Raw genomic sequence first — 27,957 nt, 5'->3', positions numbered from 1 at the left:
TTATTAATTAATGTTACAGAACGAAATCGAGAAGTAATTTTTTATTTAGAATTAGAAAGATTTTAATTTTGATTAAAATCCTTCTAATTCTAAACAAGAAATTATTCTTCAATTAATTTTAATATTTCGAGATATTAATTAAATTTCCTTTAGATTTGACTGCGAATTATTATTACGTAATATGAGATGTAAATGCTTTCTGTTCATCATTTTAAGCACATCTCGAGGTCGACAAAATGCATTTATCAATTAAGCTTAATGAATAGCTAACAACCGGATAATCAAGAGGCCATTAACATATGCATGTATGTCCACGTATGTCGCCCGTAATTATTTATTAAACAACATCGTCGTAGAAATTGTAATTTATTCCAGAGCATTGTTAGCATATAAATGCTAAAAAAAATCTTAATCATGCTTAAATAAAGTATTAGGGAATAAAATGATTATCATACAATTTCGATTTGACTACGAGTATATTTTGGGCGTAAGGCGTCTACATGGATGAGTACTATACAATGCGAGGTATTAATTCTCTTTTTCCTAGAGGTTTAAGATTTTTTTTATCGCGTAATCATGATATATCTCGAAATGACAATGTGGTCGATCGACGTGTCGAACTTCTAAACATCGGGATTTAGGCAGACAAACTTGGTACAAAGGATCGCGTATGTATGTATTTCTTTTTTCTTTTTCTAGATGTTTAGAAGAGAACGTGTCCTCCCTCTTTCTCCCGCACTTAGAAAATGCACTTCTCTCAGAACTCAACCGACAAACGCGAGTTCTAATGTATCGTATTAATAATGTAATCGTATTAAAAAACGAGAAATAAAAAGGGATATTCACGCCTGCTCTCTCTCTCTCTCTCTCTCGTGTCGCTTGCTGCACATTACCAATTATTATATTTACAAATCCTACCTCTTTTTCTTTTTTACAAATATCTGTACGTCTCTTATACGTTGCAAGAAAATATATCATTTCTTCTCAAGTAGACGTATACTACGTTTACTCCACGCTGAGTTTGCGACTAAGTTTACACCTTCCTTCCTAAGCTGGTCATTGTGTTGTTCGTTACTATTGTGTACTTTACACGACGCATTTTATTATAACGTGACGTGAATATATCGAAAAAGAGAGAATACAACAAAAGTACAATTTCCATGAGAGACATGTCGCTTCGCACTTGGTGCCGATTCCGATTCCGAATCTCGTTGTTTTTCCGCGTCTAACTAAACACTTTATTTAATTAGCGCCTAAACTAAATCTCGCGCGAGTCATAGGAAAACGAATTTTTCACAGCATTTCAGAGAATAGTCGTCTTAGATGTTTCGTGATATTGTACATTATATTACATATAATGTCTATTTTTAGAGGGAGGGGGGGGACATCACATGTACCCTGACGGACGCTCTATGAGCTATCGAGAGATCTTTCTTCCTCTTCATCGAAAACTGTACAAAATAATGACCACTGCGTATCTGCTCGAGACATCGAGAGTGACAGTACGTTTCTTTCTCTATATATATAAATATATTCTACACACGACAGTTTTCGCTAAGATCTCGTGTACACGCTTAGATACAAACAAAATAGATAGAAATGATCGACTGACTGGATCACAGATGTAAAGAGAGGAGAGACAGCATACGAATAGAGAGCTATCTATATTTCATTGTTTCATCGCGAGAGAAAATCGATACGCTAAAAGACGATAGGAGTAACTTCGACAGCGCTAATCAAAAGTCAGCAAAGATGACTCGCAATTTGGCGTTCGTCGATCGACGTCGACTGCTTACTTCGATTTTATTACACTAAAATATATCCTTCCGCTCTTCCAAATCGCGAACGATCACAATCTCTCTTTCTCTTTGTATCGTGGCGTATTCATGTTGTCAAAATTATTCCGCCAATTACGAGTAATTATTGTATTTAATTGCTTTAGGTGACACGTACACGTGTGACGTGAACGAATACAAGAATACCACAGCTATCACATCGACGCAGAACTACACAATAGAAATTCGCGCCGCAAATTTGATGTTAACGAATTAAGCTAAGGATAGATGTCGATTTATTATTTTTTTTTTTTTTTTTAATTTTAGTTATTACCATTCGCAATAATTTCATCCCCGGAAGAGAAAAAGAACACTAGCCAAAATCCAAAGAGAACTTAAATGAAAACGAAACGTCGTTGTTACATTTTGCCGACGTTTTGTGTAATATTCAAATAAAGTATATTCTCTGGAAAAGAGATAGCATACATTTATACCCAGGGTAGACAAGCGTAAGGGGCGCAACTATTTTTGTCGTGAATGCTAACGAAGGGAAGCGAATGTCTTTGCCTGTGTCAGTGTTGACGAGAATAGGGGTCCAATTGCGTGTTTCTGTGCATTTGCGATGTTACATTGCTCGATTGCTCCTGTCTGTGTTGCTGATAAGGATATCGGGTTTGGTAATTTTGCTGCTGCTGCTGTTGCTGCTGTTGCTGCTGCTGTTGCTGCTGCTGTTGCTGCTGCTGTTGTTGATGCTGACGTTGTTGATGCGGGTGTAAGGTGTGCTGTAATTGCTGTTGCGGTTGTGATTGCGGTTGTGACTGTGGTTGCTGCTGCTGCTGCTGTTGGCCCTGTTGTTTTCGTTGCTCGGAGCCAGCCGCCACGTAAGAAAATACGCAGAGAACAGCGTAGCAAATATCAGATGCCTGCGAATAAAAAGATATTTCATATTATGCGCATATATAAATTATTCATTTTATCTATCAGAAATTAATTCGTCAGAAATCAAAATAATCATCGAATTAAATTTTACTAATTTTTATTTATTTTTAATTGTGTGTGTATGTGTAAAATCAATCTCAAATTAAAGCTGGAACTTTGTTGAATAATGGCAAGTTAAATTATAAAACTTGTTTTTTGAACATAGTTTAAAAAAAAATACAAAATAAAAACTTATTTAACGGAAAAATAAACTTACGTGAGGTGTAAAAAAGGAAAAAACTTAAAGATAAGTTTCATGCGGCATCATTCCCGCGCTTATGTTTCTGATGAGTCTCCAATGGAAGTTTATTAAGAGTAAATTCCACGGAAAATATTCTATGCAAGCAGCGAACCGCCTCTTCAGCCTGTTACACAGTATATACTAGCTAGTAGCTATAGATGTATACGATAAATAAAGTAATAAAATGCTTATCATTTCTGACATTTTTCTATTCTTGAATATACTAACATAATTATTTAAAAGTAAATTATAACTTGTAATTAAATGTACCTGTAATTAAATTATAACTGATCATATCTTATATGTTCATTAGACGCTTGTAAAATAAATAATTATGAAAGTGAAAAAATTATTATTGTATATTGTGTGTATAAAATAAATTTTATCCGATTATAAAATAATGGCTACAATAAAATTAAATTACTGTTCTATTGGAAAATAAAACAGTTACAGTTAAAACAGTTATTTCTTTAATCTTTTCTGAAAATAGATAGTCTTTCTCATCACGATAGATATTCTCTATTTCGATATAAAAGAGCTTTGATACACGCGTACTCACCATTTGTGACTTATATTTACGTTGAATTACTTGTCTAGTTTTAGGATCTGAAACAGAAAGATGTCCGATGACGTTTCGACATTCAGTGACCAAAGCTAAATTGCAGCGTAAGCAGTGTTAGAAGAATCTAGATTTTTTTTTTTAATCTCTTTTCACGAGATACCTACGGCGTGTAAAAGCGTATGATAATCGGTGCAGTATTCGGTGTGTTCACTTACTGAATTCTTCCAAAACAAAGATTCCATCCTTTTGAGTAAAGCACTTGCGGATATGATCGAGTCTTACAAAAAACTGCAAATAACACAATCGGTTTGCGTTAGTGGTTTGCGCATCGCGCGTCATGAGTCTGGATCTACTCGATCATGCACACAATTCTGACGTTTCTCTATTTGCCTATCATTATCATATACGTCGATATAGCAATATCGGTCGTGTGTGCGAACAGCTTTCTAAAATAGGCGTGAGAATGTATTGTGATGCTCGCCCGACGAAGATTAAGCGTTTGCTTCTACCTTTTGAGCGCTAATTTTATCATATCTTTAATTAATCAAGAACAGTTGATTATCTGATCTTATATTTTAATTATTAAAATTATTGTTATATTATTCCGATTGTTAATTATTTTTATATCATTATTATTTCATGCTCTTGATTAATGTAAGTGCAAGAATTTGGAAAATTCTTTATTATATAGTATATTTTGATGGAATCTTTTTATCTTAGAATCCATAGATGCGCTCGAGAGGTTTTGCATAAAAAATGTGACATAAAAAAATACATAAAAAAAATGTGTTTGTACTATCTGTCCTAATCGATGCACGTCACTGTACAAGAAATCACAATGCAAATTAATTACAGTGCAATTAGCGGAATTATATTTTTGTCATTTTGTTTTGATTTACATGCCGTTTCAACGCATTTATGTTTTTTTAACTTTAACAGTATGTTACTTTTTATCAATAATTTATTAATAGCGCACGTGACGTACATCGGGCAAAAAATTATTGTTTAAATTAATTATAAGATTTATAATTATAATAATTGTGTTACTATTATTATACGTTGAAACGCAGTAATTACGAAACGCAATAATTGAATGTAATTTGCACTTGATTAGATACAGAACGATACTCTCGTAACATCACGAATAGATCATGATTTTTCCGTCTTTGAAAAATATAAAAATACGTATTTATCTCTCACGTAATTTCATCTAAAAAATATCATTTTTTTCTACGTGTGGAACAAGCAATTAAAATCTAACATGGAAATATTTATTTTGCATATATTTTGCATATTTATTTTACCACGTGCTTCGAACGTTTTAACATTCGCATTACAAAAAATTTTGAATAACTTTATACTCTCGAGCGATTTTCACTTCGAAAAGAAAGAATGTTAAAAGATATCATCGCGATAACGTTCGTGCAACAAACATCGAATCGCGCTATATAAAATTGTAAAATTGTAAAAGATTGTGAGTATCATATTTATATGAGTAATGCTGAAATAGAAATATATCCATTACACGTGCAAAACAGATACGAATATTCGTAAATAAGAGAAATGAAATCGGAAGACTCGAATCTTATGAATACTTTTTCATGCAGCATACAGCATGAACTTTTCCGATAGCTGTACAATGATTGTCTCGTAAACAGCATGCTCAACTTTGTTTAATAGTTGTTACATCGATCGCAAATTTAGCAGCGAACAATGGAATATTTTCGCAAAATTCAATTTTCATATTGGCAATTTTTAAGGAACGCGATTTTCTCTTTGTAAACATAATACCCATATAGCAGAGAACATTGCGAACAGAACAATATTCCAACAATATTGCTGTATAGGTATATACATAATTGATCTACATAACTTAAAATGTAAATACACAAGAAAAATGGTTTTGCTGAAATATTTAAAAATTTGGATATGATAAAATTTAAATATGAAAATAATTTTATTAGACCGAAATAATTATTACCATGTTTAAGACGCTTAAACATGGTAATAATAATATTGAAAAAATTATTCTAATCAACTTAAACGTTTTAATAATTATTTTATATGATCTAACAAAATTATTTTTAGATCTGCATCTAATAAAACTTTTAAATATTTTAGCAAAACTATTTTTTCTGTGTATTGACGCGTCACTTAATTACACAAAAAATATGTTATATTACTTGTTCTGAATAAACAATACACATATTTAACATGACAACAAAGAAAAAAATATAAAAATATATGCTTTGTCAAGTTCTGCGAAAACGATTATCGGTGTGAGAATCAAAGCTCGCATAAGCGAGTCAGGAATCTGTTCTACGACTAAAATCTACCAAAGACACCATGCATCATTCAGCAATTACGCAAATCTCAATATATTCTTTTAAGCAAGATCTAGCGGCAGAGCGATGGCGGCGGCAAACAGCGGCAGCATCAGCGACAGCAGCAATGTCAGCGATACATAGCGGCAGGCAACTCTGGAGATGGCCTAAACTCAATCGTAAAATGTCACTGATTGCTTAGCGTCGATAAGTTGCTAAAATGTGCAATTGTATCATCTAATACAGACCGGCGGACGTGATACGATCGACAATGATGCACGGTCGTGATATATATATCGGTCGTGGGGGGTAGAGAAAGAAAAAGAGATCGAGAAAGGGGGAGAGGAAACAAATGTCACTTCTTGGGGGAATGAGTCGGTATCGGAATATATCGGAATATCGATATAATGTCGTAAATAAAAAACATTATGTTAATGCCATGCCAAAGAAGTGTAACAATATATCGTGACGAGAAGGTCGAGACTCGCATTTTCCAAGACGGGGTTTCCTTTTTTTTGGAGCAAGTCCTGTTCGCAGGTACTAGTACGTTGGACGATCACTAAACAGCACGAAAAATCATTGCTCTACTACATAACTAGCAGTGTAGAATGAGTGGATTCCGAGCGATGTATACAGTCATGTGTCATGACTGTATAAATCGCGGGCTATCTCCATTTCGAAAAAACTTATCGAAAATCCGAAAATCTTTCTCTGGCGAAGTCATTTGAGTACATTCGACTCGTAAAGATGAAAATGTTTTGTCATTCCTTCCACAGAATTTTCGAAAAGGCGAATTTTCTCGCGGTCGATTATTAAACAATGCAATAATTATTAGACCCAATCTGAGGGAATGATTTTAAATCATTTTTAAATTCATTTCAGAAATTAATTTTATATATTAATTACATATTTTATATTATATTTTTCCTATATTAATTTTAAATTCATTAATCATTTTTAAATTCTTTTTACGTTGCAATCTATCTCCTTCAATGTATTTATTTGCGTGTTTCGTTATCTCTTCACATTTCTTGAAATATCGCCCCCCCGATTTCTCGATGGTGATATAAATGAGGGATAGTGTTGACGTATGTACTACCCGGATTTGCTGATGCACAGTTAATGGTTACACTTCGAAATCTTAATGATTTGTGCAAAAACTACATGAATGAAACACGTTCTACAGCTCGCCCTCACGAACACAGATCTTATGCATCAATATTCCGCTTGTATTTTTAATTTTTTTCGTATATTATTCTCATCCAAAATCGAAATCGAAATAAAAGAAAGAAAACGAAGAACAACGAGTTTACTTCCAAAGACGTTATATAGAGATAAGAGTAATCTGGGGGGAAAAACTTGTCATCGATGAAATCGACTTTTGCCACGACTCGATCATGTCGAGTAAACAGACAACGACAGCGAAGATTTTGATAAACGAATTTCGCGATGAATTTTCTCAGACGGTGTGTAAAACGTGAAAGCTGTAAAATGATGATCGTGACAAAATGACTGTGTATGGACTTTCATGTACGAGTGATAAGGCTATATAGATATATATATAGTTGCATTGTGTGTGCATCGAACATCGCTCTCTACAAGTTGCACTAAACACTACTTACAAATATTTCATCTAAACGATATACAATATATAAAGTATATTGTGTCGGACTTTCGATCAATGCGGCAAACACTGTTCTGCATTTCATCGTTCATTACTGGATACCTCCAGAGAAGTATCAGCTTTACGATATATATATAATATCGTAACGGAGAGATACATATACGTGTATATATATATATTACAACTAACACCGATCGATCGTAGAAAAAACAGTAAAGATAGACAGAGCAGATCAGTGAGTTCGAATGCAATTTAAGAATGTAGGTAGATATATATAGTATGTAATGGTATATATAATAATATACGGCCAAAAGTAATGGTAAAAATAAATAAGCATCTCCGGAACACGGCCAACACTGAGTATATAGTCATATACTGAATTTATATAACAAACAATGACTTATTTGATTTGATACCTCGAAATCCTGTTTGCCCAGCCGCAGGGCAATGTCGATGGACGGGACAAGAAAACAGAAAACAGAAAAACAGAAAATTAAAACCCTTGATAATAGCAGTTATCCACTCAATTATAGAATAATAGTATATAAATATATATATATATATATATATATATATATATATATATATATATAGAAAGAGAGAGAGAAAAGAAAGAAAGAGAGAGATACAGCTGTACACGATGATATTACAGCTAATTACGCTTTTATCACCTAACGTCATGGCCAATCGATATAAACAGCAAGGTATATTATTCATTGTTCAAGGACCATCTCAAAAGTTCCCCAAGCTGAGAAAAGTCTATCATTCCGATTATCCGGAATCGGATTCGAATCCCGTGCGTAATATCCCACGGATATTTCGTCATTCGCGCGAGATTCTGTCATTGTATAATGAGAGAGAGAGAGAGAGAGAGAGAAAGAGAGAGAGAGAGAGAGAGAAAGAGCGTTTATCAGTGGAATAAGTAAACTCGGTAAACAGCGATTTCGTATGCGTTCGCGATTTATCTTCTTTTTCTTTTTCTTCCCTTTACATTTTTCTCCCGTCTCGAGTTACGAATAGACTTTCCTCGCGCATGACCACGACAGATAAAAAAGTTGTTAGACTTATGAAAAAATATAATAGCATCCAACATTCAATACAAATGATAAGATATAGGAGTATAGTGTTCAAAAGACAGTCTGAATATATATATATATCGCCCTATACCTTATTTCCTATGTGTGTGTGTATATATATATAAATGTAATGATATATAAATATGTAATATATATATATATATATATATATAAAATTATATATAATACAGATAAAAGAGTCTGCAACTGCACATCGAGCTTCCATGCAAGAAAACATTGATTAATATAACGCCTGAACACAATATTATCCAGTAAAAATAATCGAGAGGATATTGGAACCGTAGAACTGTGTCGAGTACGTTACGCGGGAACAATCGCGATGAAACAAAACAGCTCTCGATTAACGACGAATATTTAACGACGAGCAGAACACTTTTCTTTATTAAAGAATTGTATATGCATGTGTATATGATGCGTTATGTGTTTGTGTGTGTACGTATGTTGCATTTCTGGCTGGGAGATGATCCAATTCCATTCGCTGCGTTTATTGGCGGGCTCTTTTTTTTTTAATTTCATCCATTTACGTAACGTCTTTTTTTCATCTAGATTAAAAGAATATTTTTGCTAAAGCAAGATTGACAATTTTCTGAAGCAAATAGATCATATTTCGGAGCCAGTTTTATATATGAGGAATGCCTTGGATTAAGCGTGCTTTTTCCTTCAACTAAAGATTCATTGATCAATTCTGAGCCATTTTTTTCAAAATTATTCTCAAAATTATTCTCAAAATTATATATATCTTATTATATATCCCAAAATTATTATTATTATTATTATTATTAGAACGAGAATTTCTTATAAGAATAGTAATATTTTTATCATCTTCTTCTTTTTGACATTAGACATCTCAAAGATTCTTAAACATGTTGCTATTCGAAATTATCAGATTCATTGTAATTTGCACAAAATCTTCTATTTTTTATCGCATATAATTAAAAAATAATGTATAACATTTTTACGATGGAAAATTGACTCGTTAGTGATCAACAAGAATCTACAAAGTTAAAACAAAAGCACGATTGATCGCAACATTCTGTAAATGCACATGATTATATATGTATTATTGTTTATAGTCATGTTCGTTCGTTTTCAAAGTGTAAAATGTGTATTTCTATATGTCTCTTCATTTTTTTTTAATAGAATATCTCTACTTTTGTTTTTATCGGCACCGATTTCTATTGTTGCAAATACGAATTCTCGCGAATTCCCTCGTGAATCATAAGATAATAAATCTTGATATCGCATGCGGGATTTTTTCACGGATTTTTTTAAGTATCGATCGAATGTTCGCCGGTCAAACCTTGACAAGCCCGACTTGTCCTATCACATGGACGCATGTCGTGATGAATCACGTACAAATATACAAATCAATTAAGCAGATCGTAGTGGCTAGCAGTGGGAGATAATATTGAGTGGTCCTTGCATCAATGCAACAATGAAAAAAAAAAAAAACGGAGAAAGAGTATTCGATGATCGAGAGAATTATGAATGGTAAAAAGAGATACAGTGAGCTACAGTTGAGCGACGACGAGATTTTCTATCTTATTTTATTTCAATGCTGCATTTGACGTTTTCGTTTTCTTTTTTGTGCCTCATTTAATATCAAGCAACGTTGCGAGATGAGTATCGAGGCTGATTAATGTCACCTCAGACTGCGATCGCGATCATTGAGCCGAAAGGAAGAATATATATTATTCTCTTTTTTTTCGGATCCATAGCTCGTGATAACACAATATATTCTCTGACATATATTCAATTTCGCTGAAATAAAGATATTATTATATTAACGTCGATAAAAAGTAAACGGTCTAGCATCGATAGCCAGAGAGGACATAACGTCGTATAATCGAAACGTAGTACGGTATAACAGAACGTGATAATAAAAGTTCTCAAATCAAAGTTCCCAATAAATATATACGATCCAACATGACACAAACAATTGAACGTAGAATGTAAGAGAGGTATATATATATATATATATATATATATATATATATATATATATAGATATATGCGCAATCCTCAGAAGAAAGAGAGGGAGAGAAAGAGAGAGAGAAAGAGAGCTGAGCTCTCGAATTCTTCTTGATCACAGCGTAAGAAGTGTAGCTTTCGCGAGTGCGAGTCATACCTTGCTGTTCGCGAAGAGGAGACCGACGCCCTCCATGCAAACCTGCAGAAGACCACCCTCGCCCGTTCGCATGTCCTGCACTGGAAACTCACCGCCGAGCTCGTAGCCCACGTTCGCGCCTCGCCCGCGAGCCGCCGCCTTCTCCATGGCGTCCTTAATACAGTAATACACGTCCTTACACTGGAAAAAAAAAAAGAATTATTAATTTGTGAATAAGAAACGCTTATTTTCGATTTCAAAATAATTGAGCGAAAGAAGCATAAAAGTTAAACCGGATCTTAGTGTTAAGTGTTGTTTATAATAATTAGAAATAAAATATATCAAAAAGTACAGACACCGTTTCGACCTTACATGTTAAAACGTATTCAATTTAATTGTAATCAGTTATTAGAAACAAAATGAAAATTGCAACAAGAAATATATGTTTTAATCGGTTAAAATGGTGTCAGAGTATAAAAGAAGAAAAATATATAAATACAAACTTTAATACGGAAAATTCATTCAATTAATAATTCGTGTTGGATGGAATTTTCCTTTGTTTATTCAATTAAGTGCGATCGTTGAAGTTAAATAATATCAAATTTCATATTGAAAAATTTATGTATTGTAAATCCGCAATACATGCAATGATTCATTTCTCGTGATTTATTTATCTTGATGTCCATTATTATAAATCAAATAAGGAAATAATAAGACGAAGCCATCCATTGAATTGTCAAACCTATGAAATACCATCACATGTCTTAATGTCAATAAAACAAATATTAATTACTTTTTCTATTGAATAGAAGTAATGTTCAAAACAGAGAATCATCAATGTTTATTTAACATGTTGAAAGTAACACGTAGCATGCAATCTTGATCTCGACAAATTTTTCGATCAACTCGAAATTCAATGTTTTTTTCTCATAGAAAATATAACGTCTGCTTTTTATTGCTGTATTGAATCGCACTACAATTTTCTTTCTCGCTTTAAATCAAACTTGCATCATGTATCTATTTCATTTTAAATAAAAAAAATGTATACTAGATCAGCTATAAAAACAGATTTAGAAAAAACTATCATTTGAAGTTTTATAAAATTCTATTTTCAGGTTTTTTTATTCTATCTTCGATGAACTTTTGCAACCGTTATATGAGACATTCCTTCTTCATAATCTTTCTTCATTTGATTCAATCTTCCCTACCTTCTTGGTATAATACTTGTGTAACTCAGTGTCACCGCCGCTTCTTCTCCATAAGCATAAAACCTTGTTTTTCGGACTGTACGTCATGTTGACTACTCGCTCGTACCACCAGCGCTCGACTATCACGCCGTTCACCGACCTCAGGACCAGGCCGTCGTGGCGGACCTCGAGGAAACGCAGATCACCGTCGGCGTCAACTCCTGAGTGCACGGTGAACGACTGCCGGTGCATTTGCCGGGATGTCAGGGGCTTCAGATCGATGTCGTTTCCGTGCTGCGGAAAAGAAGAAGGCCCATATTCTCAGCACGTCGCGATTCATAATCAGTCTCGCGCGAATGAAACACTCACGAGATTATTTATTTGATCGAGGAGCGTGTTTAACTCCTGGCTGTAGATGAGGCCGATGTGACTCTTGCCCAATAGTCTGCGCACCTTCCGCTTCAATTCATCTTTATTGACGTTAAGCATTACCAAGACAGCAGTGAGGTTGTGCAGCAACGTGCACAGCAGTCTGTCCTCCTCGTGCTCCAACCGTCGCCTTTCGCTTTCGCTTAGGCTCTTGTATCTATGCCGCACGCAGATGTTTTAATAATTTTTTTCTTTTCTTACGTTTATATTGATCAATACATTTCACGACGTATGCATCTTTTCAATCTTTAATATTAGTAAATTAGTAAAAGAATATAATGTGATCCTTTTTTTGATTTTCGTTCGTTTTGTCTTATTTTGAATTAAGTATAAAGGTCTCTTACCTCTCCACCATTTCTCCAGGTCCTTGATCCATGCCCATCATATCGCGTTCCTGTGAGACGGCGTCCAAAAAGGCGTCCTCCCAAAATTGCATTTCATCCCATAGAGACGATCTCTCTTTCCCCAATAGGCCTAGATTTTAAAATCGCGATAATAAATAAATAATAATCGTCAGAGGCTTCATCGTTCGTAAATTGCCATAATTCTGGGAATTTTATCTCTGAGATAAAATCTCGTTTCGAATACTATAAATACCTTCGAAGAGATATGTTCTCGCAGCTTCCGGACTCGGTAATGCCGTGGTGGATATCAAACTTCCGCCGTGATACCGAAATCCGGTGCTCAGGGACGATTTGCTGGACCAAACGCTGCCGGAACGCTGCTTGCCCTGCCGAGGAAACTAGAATCACAGAACCACGTAAGAATGAAATTAATAGCATTCCAGAAATAAGATTTTTTTAATGAGAAACCATAAAAACTTCAATGAAACACAGCAACATCCAAGATTATATTTTTTATCGACGTTCGTCAAAATTATAGCGATTACAGCATTCCAACTAACTGCAATATGATTCCATCTCTAAAGTCAAAGGGTAACTTACTTGCGCGCCTGAGAAATCACGTAAGAAACCTTACATAACAAAAAACATTAATTTTTTGTTAACGCGACACTAGTTTAAATTGCAGCGAAATACGTCATGTTGTTCTTCGATAACAATTTTTTGTGCGATCTGTCAACGTTCATTCGTCTAATAAGTGTCGAAGTATCTATATTCAAAATTATTGAAGGCTCCTGCATGAGATGTAGATGCTACATATTCATTCGTCTCACACATTGAGGATTTTCTATATTTCTAAAATACGCGTACATTCTTAGGCATTTATGCAATTCAATTTGAATTCGCTAATTGCGTGACTAACGGACACATTAACGAGTCTTGTCGAGCTCGTCGTCGGGAATCTACTTTACAGGAATGAACGGTGCTACTAGCATGTGTGCGTTGCACTCTACTCGATATATGTAATATACGTCTAACAACTATATACTATAAGATTACATTAAGACTAATTCAAGTAGATAATTTACATTGCCTTGCTCGACCTCGCTATCAGACACAGTGCTTCGAAAGGAAGCTTGGTGCGCTTGCCGAAAAGCAGGATTAGTGATAATGCTACCTCCGTCAGTGGATAAAGCTTCGCTGCTTCCTGTTCCACCACCCCGCCCACTCTAAAAAAACACATGACAAAACACGTGTGCGTTGCATGTTACAATCGAAAATTGAGCATTCTTTCTTTCTTCGTTTATTTAGCTTTAAAAGAATCGTCAAAGAAAGACTTCCAGGTCGAATAGTGTATTCTTTAAGAAAGAAAAAAAAAAAAGAAAAGCAACCTCTCGTCTCGTTTTAGGACGGGGGGAGGAGATGTATTTACCAGTTACAACAATTACGCCCTGCGGGATTATATTATTGCGATACACCCAAGTAAGACTATGACTAACCAACTTGAGACTCGAGCTTAAGATAACGATATACATCTAAATATGTTTAATATTGAATAACAAAATTCTTTCTACCTCCGAGTCGAACGAGGTGAGCTTGCTCAGAAATTTTCCTTTCTTCGTAAACATGTCCAGAAACATGTCCGTAGTCGATTGGCTCGTGTCTCCCGCTGGCGGTGCCTGCGGCGCATCCAGATACACTTGCGGCAGATCTGGTATCGACAAAAATATTAATAATTATTATTCGTATATATATCTATTTTATATATATATATATATATATATAGATTTTATCTCGATTGAAACGATGCTCTTTAAAATCGAACTCGCAAATTCTATATGTAAAAAACAAAGTTTGTATCAAATAATTAGTCTCATTAGTTAAATATTTTAGATTTTTAATTCAAAATATATAAATATTTAGACAAACTGAAATTCAACAGATTCTTTTTAACAAAATATTTTTTAATAGTTTTATAATAAAATTTCTTTAAGTCTAAGACATACCCGATTTTTGTGTGATGTCCATGAATTCAGGCTGATTTGGAGATTGCGGAGACTTCAAGTTTTCTCTACTACCGAATGGGCTGGACGCCTACGAAACGAGCATTTTCTTCCATCATTGAATATTAAATGTATATATTAATTATATTATATTTATAATTATATATATAAATATATTATAAATATATTTTATATATATATAGAATTTAAATAAAAATAAAACTTTGTGCTAATCGAAGTATGTTTAAGATGCGTTATACCTGTGACATCAAAGAGCTATCGAAACCACTTTCGGGCAAATCCTTGCTCCAATAATGTGTGTGAGCGATTTCCATCAATTGGAAGACAGAAGCCATTCCGCCTAATCCGAAATTATTATACGTATGTGCAAGACCATGTGTTACTGCTTGAAGGCACTTTAACATTCCCTTGTACACGGGTTTCGATATGGGCTGGTGAGAAATTAAAGCAGACATAATTAGATAAGGTTTTATTTGTCATCAAGACAGAGACAGAGAGAGAGAGAGAGAGAGAGAGAGAGAGAGAGAGAGAAATATCAAGTAAATTTATTAAATATAATATTACATAATTTCTATCAAAGTAAGATAAAATTTTTACCACATCATCAATGTGATCATTCGGACTAATCTTTCTATTTAGACCCTTGTTCAGCTTCGTCACGACCAAATCTCGATAATTTTCATCCTCCATTAGCTTTTTCAGTCTGTTCAATTTGAGCCAACCAACACCTTCGCCAGCCAATACTTGTGTCACCACCTAAAAGTTCCGTCAAAATATCGTAAAATTGAACAAAAAATATCACAAAAATATCGTAAAACGACAATCATTTGTTTTTGGTAATATTTGAATAACATTTATGAATACTTGCATCGTTCAAAAAGGCTTGATTGTCACTGTTTGTACTAGAACGTTCCGCGTTCTGCATTCTCTGCGCATCTTCTTGATTAACTTTGTGCGAAGAATGTTTTATCAACGAGGAACGTTCTACCAGTCCTGTTTTTCCTGCAACTGTCGATGAATCTTTTTGTCGTACTGAATTTAATATTCAGATGTAAGATATTAATTAAAATGCCTTATTAATATTTACCTTTAGGAAATGGTCCAAGGATTGGATTGGATTTCTCCTTCGATTTCTGATTTTGCGGGAAGAAGCTACTGCCTCGATTGGAATTATTTTTACTACCTAAAAATCGGATACAAATTTATTTTTATTTTTTAAAATGCGTTACTCTCTTTTTCTTCAATATTAAATTCTAATTATAATAAAATTTATAAATACGTAAAGAAAAATATAGATAATCAGATACAATTTTAATTTTCTTTCCTTTAAAAAAATGTATATACATTTCTTTTTACTAAAAATATTACATTTGTTATTAATACTTATACAGTTCTTAAAGCTTTTCTATTAACTATTATAAAATCAGCATTTTCTGGGGAGAAGAATTGGATTGTATTAAGCACTATGTAAAAGATTGTAATAAGATAAGAAGTTGGTTTAAGAAATTAGGTAAAGAAAAGGAAATATACAGGAATATGTGATCCGAGGATTTAAATAAAACAAAAGAAGACATATTGTAGAAATTAATATTGGAAAGAAAGAGAAAAAAGTCAAAAAAGGAAAAGAGAGATAAAATAGAGATAAAGAAGTATAACGCGATAGTATAATATAGTATGTAGTGAAAAGTAATATAGAATATGGAATAATATAATATGTAGGATACACACACACACACACACACACACACACACACACACACACACACACAAAAGCTATTGTAATTATAACTCAGAGAGACAATGCAAGTCTAGTCACGAGCTCTAAGATATGGATATATGTGTGAGATTAAGCTAAGATTGTAAACCAAGTTCATTCTTGGCTATATAAGTTGAAGAAATAAAATATTCATCTATCTATAAGTTCAGAATGTTTAATTATTAATTAATGTCTCGCAGTTTAATAATCAAAAAATTGAGACTAAAGCGTACCGAATAAATCACTGAACATGCTGCTGGTCTGCGCGGCAAAGCCGTTCAGATCGCTGCTAATATTGCTGAAAAAGTCTCGCCCGACTCCTCGGGTATCCGATGCGACCAGCTGATTGCTGACCGAATCCTTCCGCTGTTGTGTATTGGGAGATTGCGGCGAGTGTACTGGTGATTGTTGCGATTCTCCCAGGCCCTAAATGCAACAGCATATTCGATGAACCAATGTGCTTTAAAAATTTTATGTTGTAGCGCGTTTCTGTTAGAACAAGATATTCCTCGTTGAGAGAAAGATCTCGCATACCTTGAGCAAGCCCTTCTTCGCGGCGACTTCTTTGGCACTTTTCGTCAGGTCTCCTAACGTGCTCTTGCCGACATACGTCAAATCGTCCAACGTGTTTTTGCTGACACCCGCCGCGGTTTTGCTCGCCTCCAAAGCGGTCTTCGACACCTCTTGCACCGATTTGGTAGCCTCGCCCATCGCTTTCTTCGTTTGTTGCGTCAACTAATCGATGTGGAATAAAAAGAAGATAGATTAAATATATATTTCGATTTTTTACGCATCGTTTATTCCGTTCTACACCGTCTCGCGAAAACATACTTGTTCCAACGGTGCGAACAGACTATCCTCGCCTGCCTCCGTAATTTTTTCTTTTGCCTGATGCTTCAGCTGCGATAAACAGGAAATTATATGAATTGTAGAAAGGATGAGAAACTGGATTGGATGCTCTATCGTCGCATGCTCTATCGTTCCTTGCGGTACCTTGTCCATGTGTGCGAGTAACCCGTCCTGGCTGCTCTGTCTCGTGGTCTCGCGTACTAAGTCTTTCGCCTGGCTGGCAATCTGCTCGAATAGGGAACCCTGCGAGCCCTGCCGAAGAACACCGTTTCCAGTAGTACTGCCACCGCTGTTCTGCCGTTGCACCGCTGTGTTGTCGTTACTCTGTTTCGGCGTGATCGTCGGTCCCGCCGATGCCTGACGCTGAAGCTGTATCGTCGTCTCGTGATGATGATGATCAACGGTAGTGGCCGCACTTATCTGCCGCGGCAGGAGAGGTCCGGCGGTATTGAAGCTGGATGTCCTCGCCAAAACATTGCCGACGCTCGGTTGACGTTGGAGACCCGGTCCCGTGGGTGGCACCTGGAAAAGAGTACGCGAATGTTCGTGCCTATCCTCTATCTTCTTGAAGACAGACATTCTTCTTGCAAGAATCAGAATTCTTTCTAACCCCGCGTGTCTTATAATAAAGATTTTTTTTATGAAAAGTAGAAAAATCAGTAGAGAAATGCTTGTAATGTTATTAGAAAATTTTTAAAGCACGCGGGATTATTATAAAAAAAGACCCTTTATAATAAAATAGTGCCCTTTACCTCTGAATATCACATATTAATCGACACAATTTACGAAATACTTATACCATGATTTTAATTCAAGAGATGAAGCAACAAAATTAGTCATGCTTCAAGAAGAGATGTTGAAATAATACAATTCTAGATAAAACAAGTTGTACTTGACGACACAATTTGTAGCTACAAAAGAGTCATTGTACGTTTCATTGTAATTTAAATAGTACATCACACCTCTGCACATCTCTATACAAGGTGTCCCAAAAAGGTCGGTACCTCTGAATATCTCAAAAAATATAAGTTTTATAGAAAAGTGTTTCAAATAAAAGTTGTAGGGTTTAAAACAATTTATATATTTACCGAATTTATTAGTTTGACCTTGGATAGACGTGCCAAGGTCATATAAAGATCAACTTTATTTTTTTTAAATAAAAACTCTTATTTTTTATTACATATTCTTGTAATTGACCCTTCAAAACACTATAATAAAGTATTTTTTTTAGTAAGTACCTTCTGAGTTATGACTTGAATTTGATATGAAGCAATTTGACATAAAGTATAAAATATCTCGTAAAATATTCACTTTTTGGCAACTATATCTTCTGGGACACTCTGTATATTAAAAATACTGATGGTGTTTCTGAAACCCATAATAATCGCACACAAGAGTCTAAACTCGTGAACTTGTTGGCAAGAAGATGAGAAGATGTATATGTAAATGTCTCTGTGTGTATCGTGTATTGTGTCTCTCGGTCGCATGAGAAAGAAATGTATAACATTACACGAGCATAAATGTACAACAACGTATCTGAGAATAAAGATGAGAATAAAGTGAAAAGAATATGTGCATCATAATAAATCTCATTCATTCGTTTCATGCTGAGAGAAAATAGTGCGAGATACAGATTGGAACTCATAACTGAATCACGCAATCACATTTAATATCAACTATAGAACGTGAATGAGGATCATTATGTGAAGGTGCAAAAAATGAGCGTGCAAGGAATACTCAAACGGATAGATATCTCGCAAAACGTATCGGCAGTATCGAAATAATCGTGAAAATGTGCCAAACTTTTGAAACAAAACGCAAATCAGAGACGAGAAGCTAACATTCCCCTCAAACAATACTGTTAATGAGAAACACGTAGAAAAGAGAGAGAGAGAGAGAGAGAGAGAAAGAGAGAGAGAGAGAGAGAGAGAGAGAGAGAGAGAGAGAGAGAGAGAGACGAGAGATAAGAGACGAGCGAAAACATTTCACACATTCTCCCATAAATTCCCTCCTTCCTATTCAATTTAATTCTATCATGCATCAACCCGAATGACACAGAATGATACCGAGAAGACACATTCGAAAGTGACAGAGCTAAAGGTACATATGGAGATGACTCACAGGAGTGACATATCTATTGATACGCGAGGTCCTGTGAGATGTGGTAGGACGTTCAGTGTCGTTGAGCGAAGACTGAGTGCCTAAAGATCCCATGCTTATCCCTGTGAACTGTCCTACCGAACTTTGTGCGCTCAGGATAGTGCGCGGTGTTATTGTCGACGCGGAGTCTGACTCAAAGCTACCACCCTCCTCTTTATCCTATAATCAAGCTATTCGTTAGCCGTAGACCGGTGCTATTTCAAGATTTTTCGCGTAACGCTATTTGGGAGTATTTCGTAGGTATCGTACTTATGCACGAATCATTACGTACCGATTTACAGAATTAGAAAAGATCTGCTAATTATTCGACGTATGTGAAGGATCCATTATCGCTTATAGATGATACATTGAGCATTTTTTTAATATTGCTATTATGCGTCACACATGTTACGAAACCATGAAATTTCCGTCCATTTTTAGATCTTAATGTCGTGCGTGCGATATGATTTATGTCGTACGACGTAAATCATAATTACATGAGTACAACAAAGTATCATATTTAGAAATAGTAAGAAAGTAGTGCATGTAAAAAAAAAGAGAATAAAAAAAGAAGAGATTGCAAGGGAAGCTTGCGTACTTACGTTAGTAGATTGCGAACCCTCGTGAACTTTCGGATTTAACTCGAGCTCGGAATCCCGATTAAAGCTCGGGCTACTGAGATCGCTGTGACTAGAAGATGTACTCGGCGGACTTTCAAGTCGGCGCTCTGATGAGTCCTCCTCGACTCCCGGATATTGCAGAGAACTCGGTGGATTGTAGACGTTCTTCGGATCCACCGAGAGCGACATTTGTTGGGGCTGGCTCAGTTGCGGACAATTGTAACCTGCGAGAAATGATAAAACATATTCAAAAATACTAATTATATTACATCGTAGAAATATTAAAATATCTCGTAAATAATGTCTAAAATTAAATTTTAAACATAAAGTTTTCTTCCTTATAAAATTCTCACCCGGCGACAAATCGGATGATGCCATCTCGGAGACAAAATCGCTCAAGGAGGAATAGGAGGAGCTGGTGCTCTCGGCACCTTCAGAGTCAGAACCGCTTTCGTCTGTGGGTTGAGTCTCATGTTCCCTCATCGCTTTCAGGGCGTTCGCTAGTGAGCTACCGGAATCCCAGACGGGAAAGTAGATCGGCTCCAGATTGGTCGCGTACCAGCGCGGCTTGTCGCCGATCTGCGCGGGATCGAACACTCCGGTTTGCACTCGGAGGAAGGCCACGTTGCTTGGCGTGAGAGACCACTCGGCCAGGAACTCGACCGCTTGCGTGCGCGCGAACTTGTTGAGGAAGCTGCTTTTCCTGGGTCGCGAGCGAAGAAACGAGTTGATCTGGAAGGCCACCACCGGCCGGGGATACAGCCGCAAGGTGCGCGTGTGCTCGGTGAAGTTGGCTAACAGGTTCTGCGAGTTGAAGAATCGCACCATGGCGACCCGCGTGGCGATATCCACCGAGTCTACGTCATTCCCATAAATGAAGGGGTTAAACGGTGCTGGGCTTTGCCCGGCCATCTTTGGCGGATAGGGACCGGCCGGTCCGGATCCACCGATCGTCTGCGACATTGATTGCCGACGAGGGGGACTCGACGACGAGCTCATGCCAGGGGAATTCAACGGGATGTGTTGAACGTGCGCGCACTGGTCGATGCTCGGTCTGTGCTTCGTTGACGCTACACTATAAAGTAACCGATTTTATTAGCGTTCAATATAGTAACAAATATTTAGCAATAAATGAAAATATTTAAATATCTTGTAATAGCACCAACGATACTTTTAACATTTTAAATTTATTGCAAAAACAAAACCTTTAATTTGCTTATCTTATATTAATCTTAATAAAAATAAATAGGCGCAAGTTTTAACGTACTTTAGATGTCGCTTTTGCTTTGGTATATATAATAAATTCAAAATTTTTAATTTCGCTTAAAATCAGAATAATGTTGGTATGACTAGGTCTTCGACGTATAGACATACCTTAAGTTGGAATGATGGGAAGCCGTGCTTTCTCTTCTGCTGGGCGCCTGAAAAGATAGACGCGGTGAGGTGTCTTGCAGGGGCAATGTCGGAGGATATGTCATATTGGCCATCGCCTGGAAATTTATTAAATGATAAATTAATATGGAATTCAACGTAATGCTCATTACAGCTTTTTGCTCCGTTGCTACTTCTACTTTGACTAAATCATTAATCTACAAATAAAAGGAGACGAGAACGTTAGGAAAACACTTTTTTACTTGATATCGACTAAATTTGTCAATATTCAACGAAAAGATTCTTTTTCAATTGCTATCTTTAAACTTATATTTGCTTGAGATGTCTATTTTATATCATTTCAGCAAAGGTATGTGACTAAAATCGATTCGACTCTACACGTGATAAATCATGCATGCGACTAACTACGAAACAAAGGGTACGCCACCAAACGGATTGAGAATTAGTGAAATATTTACACTAGAGCCAACTTGATCCATCAGTTGCATTGCCTGCGGTGAGGGTAAGGAATTATTAAATACTTTTCATCATTTTAATTTCGTAGTAACGAAAGTCTATGACGGAAGTCTATATCGCCACTTATGTGACACTGACGGTATTGTATTACCTGCTTTAGATGGTTCTTCAGGATAGTACCCTCTGGTTCTGGCAACGGCGGCAAACTGTCTTCGCTCAAAGCGCTTGGCGCCGTTATCTTATTGCTATCTAAGTCCACTAGCCAGATATCATCGGGCATTTTGAAGTTCTTCTTGTAGAGTAGGAAGGACGCGGGTATCCCTATGACGAAGGGTGTCGGGGCGAGCAATAATTGTTCCGCGCAGCTCATGCACGTGGGTAGCAAGGGTATCGCAGGAAACATGTACTCCAGCGGATAGATCATTGTGACAAATGCCATAACCGACATGGAAAGAGCGTTGTAATCCCGGGATTGAAGTACGATCTGAAAGAAATGGCGCCAGTTGTAGCTCTAGACATTCAAAGATACAGATAATAAAAATATATGTTATATTAAAAATACGTTATATTAAATTTCCAAAAGAAGAAGGATGGAAGGAGAATCAATTTTCATAAATCAATTTTCATAAATTTTCATAAACTATCAATTTATTAAAGATTTTAGCTTTAAGCTGTCGCGTTTTCAAGTTTGTTAAAAGTAACACCGTACAGTTTATTAGCGATTATTTAGAATTTATAGAATTTATATATATTTTATATATATTTATATATATTATTTATATTTTTTATTTATATATATTTTATATATATTTTTATATTTATATATATTATATTTATATTTTAGGATTTATTTTAGGATTCAATAATTAAAAGCTTATTAAATTTCTAAAATCTAATCCACTAGTCACATCATCACTAAGTAACACCCTCTCTGGCTTGTTTTTTGATACATTATAATCTTTCGGTATAGGAACGTTTTACATTTATTTACCTTGTTCTCTAGGAGGATCAGTGTGAGCACTTTGAGACATATGTCGACGCCGAGGAGCTCTAATGGTAGATGCAGAGGAAAATCGACTAATGAGAATCTCGTGTGGTCCGGCAGAGCGAAGCACAGTGGGGGTTGCATATTCGATGATATTATCTCGACCTCGACGCGCGTTTTCGCCGGGACAGGCACGGGGCTGCTGAGCAAACGCAGTATCCATGTCTCGATCTCACGAACGTCGTGAAGCACGATGGACGGCGTGTCGCCCAGAGCCTGTCCCGTCAAAACGCTCCAAACTGTATCTCTGTAACGAGAAAAGTTTAATTAGGGATGTAAAAGTCTTTCTAAACTTTCATGGATCTTGCCCTTTCAGTAAAATATTGTGTAGAATTGAAGATAAAATCCGAACCTATTCGTCTGCCGAGATGCTCCGACTTTCTGCGGCGAGAAACTCTCGTTGCACGCGTCAATGATCTTCTTCAAAACGAAAAGACACTCCCGAAACATCGAGAAGAAAGGATGATGTGAAATGATGCATAGCGAAGTTAAAGAATGATTGCGAACTCTCTGCAAAAATATTGCAAAATTATTGAATTTACTAACAAACTTTAATGCTACTTTTATGTACATATATCAACTTTAATGATACTTTTATGTACATAATTAACATAATATCAATTTTTTTAAGATATTTTATGAAAGAAATTAGTTATTGATATGATATATTTTCAACTTTTCTAAAATATTTTTTGAAAAAAATTAATTATTAATATGACATTCTCAATTTTTCTAAGGTAGTTTTTAAAGAAATTTATTATTGATGACAAAAACTATTTCAAATGCAATGTGTTATTTCATTAGTGATATCGACCTGACGTCTTCGAGATGCGCGTGGCGAGGGGGAATGACTGCCGCCGCTCTCGCTGTCTCCGCTTGGTGCGATGAATTCCAATCTCGGGGCGTGAGGCACCTGCGGAGTGTCCGAATCCCTCCTACTACTAGAGCAATCTCTCTCAGAGTCACTAGGACCCACCGCACTGCTCCTATAGTCGCTATAACGAACGGCTAGAGATACAGTCTTATAAACGGAGCATTTTGTCGAGCGCGTATTGCGTATTGCACGCAATTTATTTGGGCCGTTTAAAACACTATATAAGAACTATACTATATAAGAAAGATTTATCTTTTGATTTTAGAAATTTTGAAATCTCAGTTTTAGGAAAAAAAGAGATTTTATTGCCCATTTTATAACTTCTATGTCAAAATATAATTATGGCAAAAGTATATCGATATTCTATTAATTGCTGTAATTAGAGGAGGGCTAATAATTATAAGGCATTTCACCTAGAAAAAGCGGAATCCGTGCTTCTCTCCATACTCTTCCGCCAACTTTCTCTGCGAAAAGTGGTGTTATACTTTTCTCTCTTGAGCGCTATCCCCGTGCCAGCCACAACCCCCGTCCTCTCCGTAGGTCGATAAAAATTCACACAGATCCCGTAACGCGTCTTTCCTGCGTTTATCAAAATATCACTTTACAATGCAATGCGAATTTTAATCACTTTATTCACAATTAGAAAAGGCACGAACCTGAATCTTTGTCGGTGAGGGTGAAAGTGAAAGACGTCGCCTCTCGTAAAGCTGTCCGTTTCGGTCCCACGCTACTGCAACCTTCCGGTTGACAGAAATATACCATATCCAAAGGCAGAGGAAAATCCTTGTGATCCTCCACCGGATATCTGCGTAGCAACTCTGGGACCTTTATTTTTAATAAAAATCATTATTCTCTTTCCTCGGAATTCTTTTTTTACAATCTAATTTTGAAATTAGAATTTAAATATAATAATTAAATTTAATAATAACATAATTTAAATAAACGGATTAAAAGTACAAGATTTTTTCATAAATACAGAATCCTGTAAATATGGAAACATTAATTTTTGCAAATAATTGGAGGATTCTAATGTTCCCCATTGTTATACCTGTACGGGCTGACGAGAGGCGGCGGGCATCCTGGCCCCCACGATGGCGAGATAATCCACCAAACGGGGGCACAGAAACTTCTTTTGTATATCCATGCCTGTGTTTTATGTGTGTGAAGCTGTGTCACCGTTGTATACAGTGTATACAGGACATCCGAGCTGCTAAACTCTCCTCAGGATCGTTTCCAGCTTGAATCATGATTATACCATTCTCTCTCGCTTATTTATCCCACCTGCACAAATAGAGTCGGAAGGTTGCAATTAATTGACGTCCCTGTCTCACTATTTGCTCGTTTAATTAAACTTTCGCCGTAACTACTCTCGAAGGTGTGCACGAGTTAAATTTATACGTTCCATCTCCACTTTGTTCTTAATCTTTAATGGCTTGTATTTCTTTCTTTCTCGGCTAATGCAATTTGAGATATTTTCTTTAAAAAATATCTCAAAGGCAATCATTTTATATGTATTTTGAATTAAATTTCGTGTTAAAATGTTCTTAAGCTAAAATCGTTATTGTTAGTTATAGGTCGCATCGTTTGCTTCCTTTTTTCTAAAGTTTTAATTAAACCATTTAATTATCTCTTTTTCGCGTAAAATTTCAAATTATGAGAATAGAACTCTATTAAATATTTGTAAATTTTAATCTTTGGATGTTACGGAGATCTTAAAAGAGAAAATTATTCGTTAAGTTTTATTAAAATTCTGCTCTTTATTAAAAGCGGAATGTTAAGCTCACTTTTTTTAAGTTCACTTTTAATGAGAGGACTAAAGACGATAATCCATAAAGGACGGAAGGAGTGAAGGGTCCGGAGAACAGCAGCCATTCCGGATGGGATTCCGCGAGATCGATGATTCCGGAGGTCCAAAAGGATATCTGTGTCACGGTGTCGGGGATAAAAAGGAACGAGAGAAAGAGCGGGCGTGCATGCGCGCATGTTTAATTCCGCGCGATATCGAGCCCCATCTCGTATTTCGCGCCGTGGCGCAACGCGAGTTAACGGGGGGGGGGGGGGGAGGGGGAGGACAGGGGGGGAACGACGGGGTCGTGTGCACGAAGCCACGTACTTCCGTGTTCGATTACATTGTCGTACGATAGGCAATTACGACTTGGTATAGTACATGGATATGACGCCTGTCGTTGCGGAAAAAAGAAATAATTCCGACAACGACCAAACGAGGTCTCGATCTTTCGAACGTCACTGGATGTTCTTCATCTGTCCGAAAAATCCGAGATCTTTTAAGAAAAATTCCTGAAGATCTTTTAATTTTTCAGACATTATCTAAATATTCTTTAAAGACTTTTTTCTTTTCTTTTTTCTGTTCACAAAAAAAAAAGATCAAAAGTTCGAAAGATCGATTCAAAAGATCGAAAAGTTTAATGCGACAGTTTTAATAGTTTAATCTGCTTTTTTAAAAACTTGACATCAATCTTGTAATTAAGAAAATTACGTTTAAATCCCATCTCTCAAGTTCCTAAAAAAAAAGCAGATTATGTAACAGCAAATTTTTTAATTTTGGGTCGATAAACCGAATAATGAAAAACTTAAGAGATTCAATCTTGAAGTTAAAAAGTTATTTGCAGACATATTTTTCCTTAAGCTTATAAAATGCTGAGTAGATCACGATGACATTGAACTCTCTCTTCCATCTTAAGGAAGTCTTATATACATACCACTCACGTGTATGCATAAAATTATCTGCAGTGCATAAAGCTTATCGTCGTTCTAAAAGATTTCTGACTGCAGGTGGATTACTTTATCTACGCGCAACATTTTAAAGCGTTATATCTTTTCGTCACTTTAAAACTTCAAAAATCCATCACGCATTAATAAAAGCCAGAATTATGCGTGACAACTAAAAAACGGCCAGGATCGATAAATTAACTCGTGCTTTAGACGCAATAACAAAATTTATTGTAAAATTCATCGCGATGAAGCGATGTCATTTGTCGGAAATTTAACGGTGCATTGTCTCCAGCTGAAGGTCGCGTTTAATTTACCAAAAAATTTTCCGAGCGCCGAGCGCGCCGCGATCAATTATTCCCGTCTTTCCGAAGCGCGAATGGTATCGCCGAGATGCGAAGATATCTATAATGACATCCGGAATTATTCTCCAACCAGAGGTCGGAAAAAGTTGCGCCCAGCTGCAGACGTTAAATAGCACGTACACCTGCGGGCGACTTGCTTCGATAAGACACGACAGTTAAACGACAGTTAATGTAACGATCACGTTGAGCTGCTCCCGAACTTCGATCTGCTCGAGAGAATAGAGAATCGTAACTTTATAGTCTCAATTTACACGGACAAAATTCGATCGATTAATTCAAAAAATTTCGCGAAAGAGCGACGAGAAATAATTTATTAAACCGCCTTTACCTTAATTTCTTCAAAGAACATTGATGGTCATCACTCGCGCGAAAAAAAAAAAAACGTGATCACGATTGATTTATAAAAATTCACGTTTAAAATTCGCGAATGGAACAATGACGCCATTCTGAGATTGCTTCATCGCATCGATCCCGAAGCACGAATGAGCCCCGTCGAGAGAAATGGTTTCACCTTTCCACTCGAGATTACCACTCGGATTAGCGATTTGCATGAGAAAGACGATTCGATTATGCCAATCCTCAAAGGGAAAAATTTAATCTGCAGAAGAAAGAATATCTAAAAAAGAGAGAGAGAGAGAGAGAGAGAGAGAGAGAGAGAGAGAGAGAGAAAGAGGGAGCGAGGGAGAGAGGGAGAAAGAGAATTTCACTGTTCTCTCAAGGCCGCCCCGATGCCGGAAACCCGAAATTGTTTCACGAGTCTATTGGGAAAACGATCCTCTAACGTCGGCTCCGTCTCCTCCTCCACTTGCGAGGCACTTACGTTTTGCAATGCGTATCAACGCGGAGAACGGCCGCGGGCTCTCCGACGTTCGCCATACGAACGACTGCCAGGCCGAACGGTATTCCGTATCAGCCAAATGGCGATATCGCACTGGCGGCCGCCGACGCGCCCCGGAGCGGCTCGCGCTCGTCGTCGCGACGCTGATCGTTCGCCAGAGGAGCGGTACCAGGCAGGCGCACGTCCGCGAACGCTGGACGCGCC

General features: G+C 36.3%; 1 protein-coding gene across 9 annotated transcripts; it reads right to left on the bottom strand.

The window, feature by feature from the left end:
- Positions 1-457: 457 nt before the first annotated feature.
- On the bottom strand, positions 458-27,894 carry Rab3-GEF (Rab3 GDP-GTP exchange factor). Of its 9 annotated transcripts, XM_089074744.1 has the most exons (34): positions 27,736-27,894; positions 24,869-25,101; positions 24,477-24,645; positions 24,234-24,399; positions 23,761-23,941; positions 23,299-23,456; positions 22,893-23,193; positions 22,053-22,385; positions 21,904-21,936; positions 21,428-21,543; positions 20,407-21,128; positions 20,036-20,277; positions 19,416-19,613; positions 17,439-17,816; positions 17,277-17,345; positions 16,980-17,180; positions 16,679-16,871; positions 15,777-15,872; positions 15,558-15,709; positions 15,287-15,445; positions 14,929-15,120; positions 14,672-14,759; positions 14,240-14,376; positions 13,754-13,894; positions 12,922-13,066; positions 12,669-12,798; positions 12,265-12,481; positions 11,917-12,189; positions 10,730-10,909; positions 7,921-7,929; positions 3,772-3,844; positions 3,554-3,600; positions 2,971-3,118; positions 2,557-2,698 (listed from the first exon to the last, which is right to left on the bottom strand). In XM_089074744.1, exons 2-33 carry the CDS (start codon positions 24,962-24,964, stop codon positions 3,008-3,010), a joined length of 5,706 nt encoding a protein of 1,901 aa, XP_088930870.1. In that variant the 5' UTR covers positions 24,965-25,101; positions 27,736-27,894; the 3' UTR covers positions 2,557-2,698; positions 2,971-3,007. The 9 variants fall into 9 exon arrangements, with proteins under 9 accessions (XP_088930834.1, XP_088930843.1, XP_088930840.1 ...); XM_089074708.1 differs by lacking the exon at positions 2,971-3,118 and having other exon boundaries at positions 458-2,698; XM_089074717.1 differs by lacking the exon at positions 2,971-3,118 and having other exon boundaries at positions 458-2,698; positions 15,558-15,697.
- Between the last annotated feature and the right edge of the window lie 63 nt (positions 27,895-27,957).

This window comes from Pogonomyrmex barbatus, unplaced genomic scaffold (assembly GCF_055798465.1).
Source record: "Pogonomyrmex barbatus isolate J1 unplaced genomic scaffold, ASM5579846v1 scaffold1, whole genome shotgun sequence".
NCBI classification, from domain to species: domain Eukaryota; kingdom Metazoa; phylum Arthropoda; class Insecta; order Hymenoptera; family Formicidae; genus Pogonomyrmex; species Pogonomyrmex barbatus.
Note: the sequence above shows the minus strand (reverse complement) of the source record. Positions and strands in the feature narration are given on the sequence as shown.